Below are 13,150 nucleotides of genomic sequence, written 5' to 3'. Positions count from 1 at the left end.
ACTGACATTTCAGACAGTGATCTCCTCATAAAAACACCATCTACAGGACAAGCTTTTAGAAGAAAGGTGTCCGTCTTTCCAGCAAAGTTCCTTAGACGTGTAGAATCTATGCAAATGTAAGCTGTTCTGGTGCATTCTTACTCATTTTGAACCTTGTCCTATTCCAATCTTTGTAAAAGAGCACTTAAGCTGTTTTGGCCACGTGTGGTGGCCCAACACCTAAATACAACACTTGTGCTATTGCATTTTCTTCTTTTAATCTTAGTCCCAGTCCCTATCTGTACTGTATATACAAACACGTGAAAGACACGTTTAAGGGTTAAGACACGGGGCGAGATGGTGAAGGGAATAAACAGGTGAGGTTCAGCCACTTTGCTGAAGGATGCAGACTAAGCTGAGGCCTGCCCTATTACACATCTCTGAATGCTTTCATGCAGATGCCTTCACAGGAATTTGTATCTGCAGGGACTGAACGCTGCAGGGGTAAATGCCTTACTGCCTTCATTCACCACACCTGAACAACCCTGTTCTGTAGTGAAGAGATCGCAGACAGAACAGTGGTTAAACTTTATGGACTTCAGTGAAATTTTAACCACTGTTCTCACTTTACTTCTCTGACAGAAATCAGTATAATAATAGCTTTATTATTATTAGTGTCCTGAACTGTTTATAAATTCTTTTGGGAATGCACTGTATGTACAGTATAGGGATTACTGAATAAAGGATAGTTTGCACAAATATATATTGTTTTTATTTTTAATGACACAATGATATAATAGCTGCAGTGGTGACTCAAGAAATTAAGGTTCGGTGTTGTTGATGAGAGGATCAGAGTTCACGCCCCAGAACGGCCAAGCTGTGACTGTTGAGCCCTTGAGCAAAGCCCTTATTCCTTTCTGCTCCAGGAGTGCTATATCATGACTGACCCTGTACACTGACCCCAACCTCCAATGTTGGGACATGTGGAGAAAGAATTTCACTCTGCTGCAATGTACATGTGACAAAATAAAAGGCATGCTTTTTCTGATAGAAATCCACGATGGTGATAGAGTTAGAAGCTTAACTAAGTGGTTATAAACACTCTAATGTGATCATACATGTTTACCTCTTTCTGACTAACCTTTGAATTTAATTTAAGTTGAGGTATAAGAGTTTGAGTCAATTTTTTTTAAAGCACTGAGAGATGAAACATGACCGATATCAATGACAAAAATCTCCATTTTCATAATATAACGTACATATTATCTCTTCACATTCACTGCCTGAAAAGTGATAAACATATAAAACAAACTTGCATCATGTATGTGAAAAAAAAGCCTGCATTACCTTTCTAATAACAGTAAAACCATCACCTGACCAGGCTTGCAGAAAGGCTTCTTAAAGGTCATTTATACAGTGTAGATGTTGCCATATGAACATATGAAAGGGATCCTGGGTAAAGTGATGAATGAAAATGGGAACGGTGGATGACAGAATGGACAACATTAGACACAAGCAAACAGATCGGGGAAAGGAAGAAAAGACTGAATGAAAAAATGGAATGAAAGGCAGAAATTGCACTAATCCAGGTAAACGGTTATAGTAAAAGCCCTGTATGACAGATAACATTTTAAAAGGGGGAAACAGGCATGTACTTACAGCACATTCAGGAAAATGTCACTGTATCTTACTCACATGGAATGTGTCTTTATAAGTAAGGTTAAAAAACCCCCATGGCAATTGTTTCTATCTGCTTTCCGCCACAATCCTCTGTTTACCCTCATATGTCAACCATGTTCATGCTCGCTTCTCAGTTTGTGGTGAAAAACCTATTTGATTAATGGACATGCAAACTGTCGTCTCACTCTGTTGCTTACCTAAGCAACACCGCTTTCTTTTAAATAAATAAATAAATCAACTGGTAAAGAATGTCTGCCTTTCATCACTGCTATTCTTTCTAACTTTTTTTTCCAGTCTGTCTTCTTTGCATGATGAACCTTTGACTTTTTATTTGTCTAAACAACAAGATGGAGGAGAGACTCAGAAGCTCTCAAAAGTCTAAATCAGCAAAAGCAACAATCTCATTACAGGCTATTAACACTCTATTCACTCCTAAATATTTGGAGTTAAGTTATATCCAGTGAAAATGCAAAATTCTCGTCGAAATGGGACAATAATGAATCAAATAAATTGGGAAGGGAGTATACATAAATGCAATAATATGAACAAGAGAATCACTACAGGCAATAAAGAAAGTGAAAGAGATAGAGATATTAACAAAAAGTGCTGACTTCCAATATGTATTATTTGTTATGTAAAAATCTGTAAATAAATCTGTCAAACAATACACTGATAAATTGGTCAATAAAAATGTTAAATATGTCTGTTGAACACACACCACATTTGGGCCAGCTGTAGCTTTAAATGGCACCACTTCCTGCTCCTGATAATAATTGTTATTCTTTTCTTTTTCATTGTTATATTAATAATGGCAACTAAAAATATACAAAGTTATCCTAAAGCAGGAGCACAATAAATTTGTAGCCATCGGTTTCTTTCCAATAAACTCTTCAAAATTGTTCTATATAATTAGCCATATATATGTTTCATATATGTGAAAGTGATAGAACTTGTGTAGAGTGAAAATGCACCATCAGCCATCACAAAAGTTAATCATGAAATAATACAGGTTAGATAACTGAGGAGAGAGTTAAGGAAAGGTTGAGAATCTAAAGATAATCTAAATATGTTTGTATACAGGCTCAATGAGTCTGAAGATTAAGGCAAAGGTGAGAAGAGCCAGAGGAATATCATCTGTTCTAAGTTGTTTTCACTGCTACAGTGTTTTAAAACATTGAGAATACAGTCACTTCTACATTTACAACCTTTAACATAAAACGCAGACAATGAGCCATCTATAACCATTTAGTCGGCAAGCCATAAAAGTGTTGAAGTTCTGGCTGATGGCAGGAGTTTAGAATAACCTCAAACAGAAACCTGCACCCTCAGGGTAGAGATATATCAAGGAGGGGCACGAACAAATCACACAGGCATCCATCAGAAAACCTCAGTTTAACCTGCGGAATGTTCTAGGAAAGTGACACCTGCAACAAGACAGAATATCTCAACAAGTTCTGCCAGGAAGCAATGGAATTTTTGTGCCGACTGTGGGGGGTGAGGAGATAAGACCTTTATGCCTAAACAGTCCATACACATAAACATCTAAACAACATAGTTCTGGAGATGTGATAGCTTTGGGATATTGTGAAGAGTGTCTGCGATAAGAGCTGGTCAGTTTGCCCTTGTTTACCGAAGATTCTCACTTATCTCTACGCTCCTACCACAAGCATAGCTTTCTCAGCAGAGTTCTCACACGCTACACACTAGATGAGTGTGTGAGTGTGTATGAGTGTCTCTGTGTGTATATGTGTGTGTGCCATTGAAAAGCAGTTATCAATATCAGGATTTAGGTTTCTATTGTGTAACTTGTGTTTAAATATCCATACTGTCACTAAGCATCCTTAATCTTTGAAAGTGTCCATACATTCTGCTCCCAAATGGTCACTACATACCAACATCATGAAACAGTCTTGTAGTGACAGACAATTATGCTCATTTTAAACATTTTATTTCTAGAAAGAAGCCAAAGTAAAGGTGGGGTGCACAATGTTTGAAAACTGCTTCAGAAAACTGAGTCGGGCCGACAAACAAAACAAACGTGTAGGCAATGAGCGGAAAGTGGCGTGTCTTCTCAATATGCGGCGGAAAGAGTGTTCAGTGCGCATGTCTGGCATTAGCAGAAAGCGATTGAAACATTGACATGGCGGATAAAAACGAAAAGTGAAAAAAGGCTCCAAGTCTTCTATTTCCATGTGTTTATCCACAGCAACTTTACAAACTTTCCCTCTAACGTTACCTCTGTCTCGGGTTCTACGTGTTGAATGCCGCCTTCCGTGTGAAACGGAGCTAAACCTTTCATGGTACAACTCACAGTACTACAAAAACACATTTGTATTACCATAGTATTACTCATTTAGTTCATTTATTGATAAAAATATCCCCTCGGCCAGCTGCCCCAGCAGGTTCCGTCAAGAAATAGGTTAAATAATCTATAGAATAAAATATTTTGTTAATTGAAATCATATAATAGAAAATACTAGATAAATATTTTGACTAATTGACTATGTGCAAGATATTTTCAGTTACTAAGCTGTCATTTTTATGTGGTTCTTTACAAAACTGTTGCCACATATTTGGAAGCTCCACAATTGCATATAGGATGTTTTTGTAACAATTTCTCCAGATATGACAATGACTCCTGCGTACAAAGCAAGCTCCATGAGGACATGGTTTGCCAATGTTGCTGGCTTGCGCATTGACATGACCTCAACCCTACTGAACAATGAGGCCTCCTCACCTGACATCAGTGCCTTTGTCCATAAATGGACAAATCCCCAAACCACTTAAAAAAATCTAGCAGAAAGCCTTCCCTGAAGAGTGGAGGTTGCGCCATATTGTGTATTTTGCGTTCTTATTGAAAGCTCATTTCACATTCACCTCTTCTCATACTTGTAATGGATTATAGCCATACCCATTCAATTGGGTGGGTAAGGGCCAATTGTTAGCAATTTTAGTATTATAGTGTTCTGTAGTAGTTCCCATTTATGGATCACCAAGAAGTATTTCCTTCTGTAACTAGGATTAGATGGGATTGTGAATAGGGATGAGTGTCCTATGCACTGAATTTCTAACAGGTATAATTTTCTTGCATAAGTTTTGTTTCATACAAGCTTTTCTGACTTGTAAATGTTCTTTCAACACCTGGCCTAAAAAAATATAAATTTATTTTTGGGCTTGGGTTTGCATTTCTCTGACTGGTTGGAGGGGGAAATGGGATTTTGTTTTGTTTCGTTAATTATAATGAGAGGAAGAAAAGTCTACACTTGAATGAAAATAAACTGATTTTCATTTCTATATGTAGTATTGAAGAGCCTCCAGCTTCAACTATTAAAAACTTAATCATTTTCGTCTCTTTTTACCTACAAAGTTACAGCTATATTCAAAGACCACAGACATAAATAATAAACTGATTGAATGAAAGTATAAAGATTATAGGCTATAAAAATAAGAAAAAATATGTATGTTAAAAATCGTCACCACCACCACCACCTCCACCACCACCACCACCACCACCACCATCATCATCATCATCATCATCATCATTCCCCTCATGGGCAACAAGTGAATTTTTAAATTTGTATAAAAATTAGCGGCCTCTGGCTTTTAGTGGCGGAACTGCAGACAAATCCTAAAATTAATAGGTTTTTTTTTTAGTTTTACTTTTGGTTAAGAAGAATTTGGGAAAACATTTGTTGATTCACAAACATTCTTAAAATAAAATGAATGAACTTTAAGATAAATACCCATGTGCAACTATTTTGGGAAACCATCAGTTATATGGTCATACATTTAAGGGTTATAAAAGAAACAATACAAAAAAAAAACTAGGATTCTTAATTAAAATGTATCCTTTTTTTCTTAACACAGAATATGCCTGTACATGTTTTTTTTATTTCTCTTATCATTTCTCACAACATAATAAAGATTAAATAACAATTGAAAAAAAAAAAAAACAAGCCGTAGGTGTCAGCCACACAAGTGTCTGTTTATACACACACTACCTGTCCAAGACATTATTATCTTATAAAAAGTGATGTAATCAGCTGCTATGTAAGTGCTTGTGACCCAACCTAGATAGCATTTTACATATTCATGAGTAGAGGCTTTAAAATTCAATTATTCATAGCACTCTATGTTCTTCAGAATTCCAAAATAGCATTCAACAATTACTGAAGCAAAATTAATAATTAATGAGGCAAATCACTGTCTAATTAAATCACAAATTTAATTAACTCGAATTATACTAAAAAGCGTTTGCACTGTACTGTATTGTTGAAAGGTTGAATCTGTATATTATACATTTTTCAGTAATAAAGGTAATTATTTATAATTTGATAAACTTGTGATTTACAGATCAGTGACATTAGCTTGTGACATTGAATGGTAGGCCTCAGAAATAAAGCTGTGATACTGACGAATACATATACACCTGTTAATGTATCATAGCACCCATAATTTCTGTTTGTCAGAACACATGAATACAGTAATCTATCAGATCAGACACAGAAACGCAAATGCTGAACCCCAGGGTCAGGATGCTCTGAGAATATAATAACCTGCTAAGTTCAACTCAATTCAATTTGAATTTGAATTTGATTTGTTATTGTAGGTTTATGCACAATATCTGTGCTGCAAAGACCCATTTAAAAAATGAAGATCAATAGTAGAATTATAGGAACTTATGGCACACACACCCACACACCCACCGACACACACCGACACACACCGACACACACACACACACACACACACACACACACACACACACACACACACACACACACACACACATAGGCACACACACATACACACACACAGGCACACACATAGACACACACACAGGCACACACACATATAAATATATATATAATTGATTCATTTCATTTTTGACGTCGTGTTAGTTTCAACATTATAAGCAAAGCGCACTTACTGCGTATGTAGAGTCCAGACACAAGACAAGTGTTAAAACCCAAAGCCTGCAAAGTGAACAAACGCGTGTAGGTGAATCCATTGATCCACTTAAGCGCATATAACAGCTGCTTTTTGTGCAAAAGACCTCCATTAACATGTCGTAATTACAAACCACAAGTTAATATGCTATTAAAAAAATAAAAATCATATTACGTACCAAAGCTTCATTGTGCGCTTTGGGGAGAAAAGTTTTAGGTGTCGTGTCTCCACAGTGAGCAGTGATTTCAGATCCGCTCAGTGCGCAGCGCCGTTCATCTGCAGCCGCAAACACACAACACCAGAAAGGTTACAAATCTATACAGAGACTAACAACCTATTCACAGTCCGAACAACTCTTACAGCTGCACTCAGTCTAAAGGTGAGTGACTCTTTGAGAAAACTGGACGAAAAGTAAACTCACGGAACTCGTGTGCTGAAATTCGCTGCGTCGCAGCCCGACTCAAAAACCGCACATCGCGCAGTGAGCGCTGCTCAGACACGGGGGCGGGGCTTACATCTGTCAATCAAACCGCCTTCACATCCCAGCACTGCTGTTATCTTTGTCTCCTTTTACTCCTAGCCTGTTATCATTATATTACAGATAATAGTGGACAAGTTACATACACTATTCGTGCACACAAGTAACAATGCAATATAGCAAAACAAATTAGACACAAAATTACGATGGATAAAATAAGAATAATCTTTCAGTTAGAAGATCTGTTAGATACTTTATTTATTCTCAGCACAAATAATGCAATAATTGTTAAAAAATTCTGAAAATCAGTAGTCAAATACGAGCGTTGGGAATGCTAAATTATCTACATAATTTATATTAAGTAATGTATGCCTGCAATAATATGTATAAATAAAATGTTTATATATTTATATGTATATTAATAAATAAAATGTAGTATACATATATTTAACTATAATTAATTAATATATTTATATTAATATTCATAATATTTTTATGACTTTATTTAAATAAAGTCCAAGTTAAAAAGAACCACAGAGAGTCTGAGTTCACTTGCTTTAATTAGATTACTGTGTTCAATATTAAGGCTATAAATCCTGCTCCATTTCACTGCATAGAATAAGAATAAAACATCTGATTAACGTAGTGGATTTAAAAGTTGTTCTATTATTTCAGACTTTTATAATAAAGAATGAACTTCTGTATGCTAAAGGGATATTTAGGGACTATTTGGTTTAAAGGCGGAGTAATTGGAAAGTAGTTCCGTCCCCTGCAGGTTAAGGCGTCAGAGAAAAAGTTAAGGTCGCAGCAGACAACAGTCCTATATCTGTAGAGTCCGGGGACTGGTGAAGAATCTTCCTTTTTAGTTAAAAAAAACAGAACAACAAAACTCCATATTACAGTAAAGTGATCAGGGGAATATGAGAAGTTCCATGAGAATACGAGGTCGTAATTATCGCTGTTGAAAAGGCTGGATTCTTAAAAATGAATCAAAAGTTAAAGAGTCTGCAGAAGTTCGCGGTGCTTCTCTTCATATCTCTGTCCATAGACGTTCAGCAGTCCGAGTCGGCGGTAAGTACCTGTGTGTTGCTCTGCTGAGTTATTACCGCTTATAATCACGTTAATAACACAAGTCTGTTTAGTTGGACACAGTTTTTGCGCACAGCCCGACGCACGCGCGTCTCGGGGACAGTTTAAAAATAGAGGTGGTTAGTTTACTTTAAGAAGTGCATGCATTGTTATTTATTTATTTTTTTTGTTCATTAAATTAAATAATTAAAAGCATACGTATAGTGTTGAATTGAAATGCCGCTATGTTAGTAGAGTTAACATGTTATTGAGATAGACGGCTCTCTAGTTTGTCTCTCTGGAGCAAAGCAGCGCATCCTAGTTTACAAAGGTCTCTGCTTCACGGGTACATGTGGAAACACGCCGAGACACTGTTTACTTATTGCTGCTGAAAACAGAGGTCCAGATCTGAGCCGCATATATATATATATATATATATATATATATATATATAGATATATATATATATATATATATATATATATATATATATATATACGTCTTTTCAAAAAAATAATAAATTCATTGTGAATTAATGGATTGCTTTCAGTTTCACGCGCCAGTTTATTATAGAGTAAACCTGTAGCTGCCATTAAATAAAAGAGATGATAGTTTTGCAACAGTTACTACATTTTTAATTGAATGTGATGCGTCGTGGCATGTAGTGTTCTGATCATAGTCTCTGATTAAACTTTCCTTATCCATCAAGCCGAGGCACCTGACTCACTGCCTCAAATTACTCAGGATATTTTTTTAAACACACACACACACACACACACACACACACACACACACACACACACACACACACACACACACACACAAACACACACACACAGAGAATATTGTCCTGAAAATGAAAGTTATATTAACTATTTAATATCTAGGATCAAGTGGTAGATATTTTATTCACTCATGACATTAATGATCAGTCAGATGCATACACTGACATACACGTCCTGTGTGATGCTCATCACCAGAGGAACGGATTTGCACTGAGAGGTTCCGTGTTCAGGATTTATGTACAGTAGGAATTAGCTGTGATAATGCACTGATCTCGATGGTGACTCGTAAATGTACCGGATCACCTTTAAGCAATCCATGAGATCTTTCACTGGTTCCTGGGGTTCTGCTCTATTTCATCAGAGAGGAATCAGGTAAGGCATCAGCAGACATGTATAGATCTGTCTCCGCCCCCTTTACCAACAGGTTGGTGCAATGAAGGAACGTTACTTCCAACATGCCATACTGTATGTGCAACCTCTTAACGTCTGCAGCCCTTTAGGCATTATACAGTAACTGTGCTGTGTGTAAGTATGAGGGATGCCAATGTGTGCTCTCAAGAATACAATGTGTGGTGCCAGGTATTCAGGCTAAGAGCTACTCAATGCTGTGTGCAGCTCTGTTCAAAAGAGGCCTGTAAGTGGATCAGGAGGTTTGAGTAAGAAACTTAAAAATTCTCTTACATCTGGATATTATGGAAAGATACCCATGCCTTTAAACAGAAAGTAAGACTGTAATAGTAAGTTTTCTTGTCTGTCCTGTTGATAGGACCCTGCTTCTTAAATGCAAAAAAATAAAAAACCTCTATGTGTGATTTTCCACCCAGCAGTGTTTCAGACTGATGGTATCTTTAGTCTGTGTCCTAGTTAACCAGTATTGATATATTCATTGATAAAGACGTCAAAGCAATTTTGTGTGGTGTTCTGGATAGAGGCATCTGCCAAATGACGGAAACATGAATGCAATTTCTGCACATTGCAAGTGGTGTTTGTAAACTAGCAAATGTTTTGTTGCTAAGAATGAATTTCACTTTGTTTAGGAAAAGTGTCAAGAAAGGGCAACAAATCTGCAAAGGATGGTTGTCCTGTCATTAATTAAGCTGTGGACTGTTCTTTGTGGGTAGTGGAGATGATTTCAGAATGATTCTTCACCCAAGACAATGGGCTGCATTCCCTGAATCATCTACAGAGATGAATCTCGATGTTCTCAAACAATGAGGATTACCCCGCACTGTGAGAACCTACACCCCCACTTTTATTTTCTTTCTTTCTTTTTTTTTTGGAATGTCAAAGCATTTTAAATCCAGTCCCGTGTGGAATGTGTGCTTGTGATTTCAGCCCACTGTCTCTGTGAGGCAATGCCACCTAGTGGACCTTCAGCCCATCAACATATGACCTGGAATTTCATGTGTGCTAAAGGTCAGGGGGAAAAAGACCTCTTATTCTGGGCAAGTTAGGGCAGCAGTGAAGATGCAGTTTAAACATAGTCAGGCATGAGTTTTATACACATTATTCTGGAAATTAGTTTCTCTTTGCTGATTGTTGCTTTACCTTTTCTTGCCAAGTGAAGGTGTTCTGCTGTAATGCACTTCATGAGGGTTTCCTTTGAACCTGTCACACATGAGGAAACCTGTAACCACATTTCTTCAACAATGCTGCTGCTGTGTGTGTGTGTGTGTGTGTGTGTGTGTGTGTGTGTGTGTGTGTGTGTGTGTGTGTGTGTGTGTGTGTGTGTGTGTGTGTGTCTGTGCAACACATGCCATAGTAAGCTCATATGTCTATTGTGAATTACACTATACGCTTCGTATATAACCGGCTCCTTTGTTTCATAAAGTCATCAACGCTTATTTGATGCAAAACCTATTCTTTTATATGAACTTAATTTTTCTCCATTCCATGCTAATTGTTTTGCAGACATTGAATAAAAACATCACAGCCATAAGCTTGTCAAAGTGACAAATGACATTTTGAATTCTTTTAATTATTTATGTCCACTTGTGTAACACAATGTGTCTTGGCCCAAATTTGTAAAAAAAAATGTGCAGTAATTTTGAAAATCACAGGCTTTTACAAATTTAAAATTTTGCTATTCACAAAATTATGAAATCCTAGAGATACTGGCATGTATATACATGAGTGGAGTGTTCTGTTTATCTCTGTGTTTGTGTTAGAGCAGACTGTCACGTGCACGACTACAATAAAAAAACTCAGACCTGAAGGTATGAGTCCCCACCATCAGCGCTCATAGCCAAAACATCCATTCAGGCTAGAGATATGAACCCAGACAGGGGTTATTGACAAGGCAAGGGCTGGTGCCTTTGTCCTCTTTCATTCTTTCACTTTCTGGATAAATTCATATTCATAGTGTTGGTCAGGGTCACACAGGATCTTGTGAACACTGGACCTGAGGTGGACAGGGCACCTGATGTATTCCAGCAATTCCATCTCAGTGAGCAGGGCTAGGTTCACACTGCTTTTTCACAGCCATCTGTGTAGGGGATATCTTTCCATCTTTCAAAACACAATTCCTGATGTCTCTCAGTGCGGCACTCCTAATGTTCGCTTGGTTTCAGCTTTATGAAAAGAAATCATACTGGCGAGGAAATTGTGGCTAATTCTTACTATGACATTAATTCTCTATATCTCACTTGTTGCACTTAAGCCTAATCTTGGTGGAAGGTGTGTGTCTGTGTCTGTGTCTGTGTGTGTTGGGAGGTTAGTGTACCGTAGCTCAAGACTGTGTAAAAATATAAAATAGACATGTAAAAATATTATAATATAATAATAATAATATAGACATGTAAAAATATTCTTAAATGAGAATCAGGTCACCAGACTTCTTTGCACTTTCGTAGCTCACAGTGTGTAGATTGTTCTGCAAAGACAGGGAGCAAACCAGGAATACACCCTGTATGGGACACCATTTTATCGCAGAACAGAGAAAATGAGAAAAATGAGGAATGAGAAAAAAATTAGGAAAAGCTAAAGCTGTGTGATTTTTTTTGTTTTAAGGTTTTCGAAAATTCAGCATTCTCTGCTGAAGCTAGTGATGTTGCATTTAATTTAATTTTGCCATCAACTGAGTAATTATACTTCAGTAAAAAAGCTTTAGTGTTCTATTTTAGACAATCCAACTAGAGTACATAGCGCATAGTGTGATTGCACAGTGTGTAGTGTAGGGTTCATAGTAACACATACTTCCTCTAACATACATAAAGCCAGCTACAACTTATTGCGGCATCACAGGGCAGCATAACACTCATCTGACCTCTTCCACATACACAAGCTCACAGACACCAACAATTAGCATGTGTCCCTGTGATTGACAGGAGAGGGACAGTAAGTCATTCCTCCCAGAGTCAGCCTCCTTTTTTTTTTTACTTTGTTCTGGCGACTCCTCCAAGACATATCAAGACAAGGAGCTCATTTTTTTTAAATGCTGCTCAATTGGCAGAAAGTTCTACTGGCTTTCTTTAATGGCGCTCACAATTAACTCATGTTACTGTGATTGACAGCAGAGAGAGAGTGGTCCATCTCTACCATCAAGAGACCGCTGCTTTAATACTTTTTATACTTAACCTACTTTGCTGTCTTGTACTTTTGGTCATGGATTAATTATGATAAAGTGATGTAGTGAACTTTCTGTTGCATCGCTCCTGTAATAATCTATATTAAAACAAGTATTCACAAGAACATTTACAGATGCTCAAATAATTTATAAACTAATAAATAAACGAAACGTGCGTAGTTCAGCATTGTTTTAACAGTTAAAACAGTGACAAATATATTAATAGAAATTCTCTGTAGATACCGATATGGAAGAACTGATTGAATATTGGTATTACAAGTATTGTAGCATTCATAAAGGCTATTAAACTTTGTATTTACTTTGTTTGATCAAGAACTCAGTATTGGTTTGTTAGTTTGATGAATATATGTAACAGCATTTGCATATTAACCAGTGTGCAAATAATGTGGATGTTTGCGGAGGGTTTATTGGCCACCATCTGGCACAAATGTGTATGAATTGTTAAAGTTTAATGGGATGTGTGTGTGTATGTGTGTGTGTTCTTACAGTGTGGTGTGAATGGCCTATAAATGCCACTTAAAGTTAGCAGGTGCATAGAGATTGTTTATAGCAATTGAGTGTTTGGGTAACTAATCACTTCAGTCTTCCTCTCTCACGTCACCACTTACGGTCTCTCCCTCTCCC

The 13,150-nt window shown here is 37.0% G+C and overlaps 2 protein-coding genes across 5 annotated transcripts in view; one reads left to right on the top strand and one right to left on the bottom strand.

Annotated features, from left to right (window-relative positions):
• Positions 1–7,135, bottom strand: part of col4a6 (collagen, type IV, alpha 6) — a 73,545-nt gene extending 66,410 nt beyond the window's left edge. For all 3 annotated transcript variants that reach the window (XM_027165055.2, XM_047817890.1, XM_047817901.1), the window contains exons 1-3: positions 7,031–7,135; positions 6,788–6,885; positions 6,590–6,635 (exon numbers count right to left, since the gene is read on the bottom strand). In XM_027165055.2, coding sequence (XP_027020856.2) covers positions 6,590–6,635; positions 6,788–6,798 — 57 coding nt within the window. In that variant the 5' untranslated portion in view covers positions 6,799–6,885; positions 7,031–7,135. The remainder of the gene's footprint in view (positions 1–6,589; positions 6,636–6,787; positions 6,886–7,030) is intronic.
• Positions 7,136–7,865: 730 nt separating this feature from the next.
• col4a5 (collagen, type IV, alpha 5 (Alport syndrome)) overlaps positions 7,866–13,150 on the top strand; it is a 43,826-nt gene continuing 38,541 nt past the window's right edge. For both annotated transcript variants that reach the window (XM_027164989.2, XM_027164988.2), the window contains exon 1: positions 7,866–8,158. In XM_027164989.2, coding sequence (XP_027020790.2) covers positions 8,072–8,158 — 87 coding nt within the window. In that variant the 5' untranslated portion in view covers positions 7,866–8,071. The remainder of the gene's footprint in view (positions 8,159–13,150) is intronic.

The sequence above is a fragment of the Tachysurus fulvidraco genome, chromosome 1, assembly GCF_022655615.1.
Source record: "Tachysurus fulvidraco isolate hzauxx_2018 chromosome 1, HZAU_PFXX_2.0, whole genome shotgun sequence".
Lineage (NCBI taxonomy): Eukaryota > Metazoa > Chordata > Actinopteri > Siluriformes > Bagridae > Tachysurus > Tachysurus fulvidraco.
Note: the sequence above shows the minus strand (reverse complement) of the source record. Positions and strands in the feature narration are given on the sequence as shown.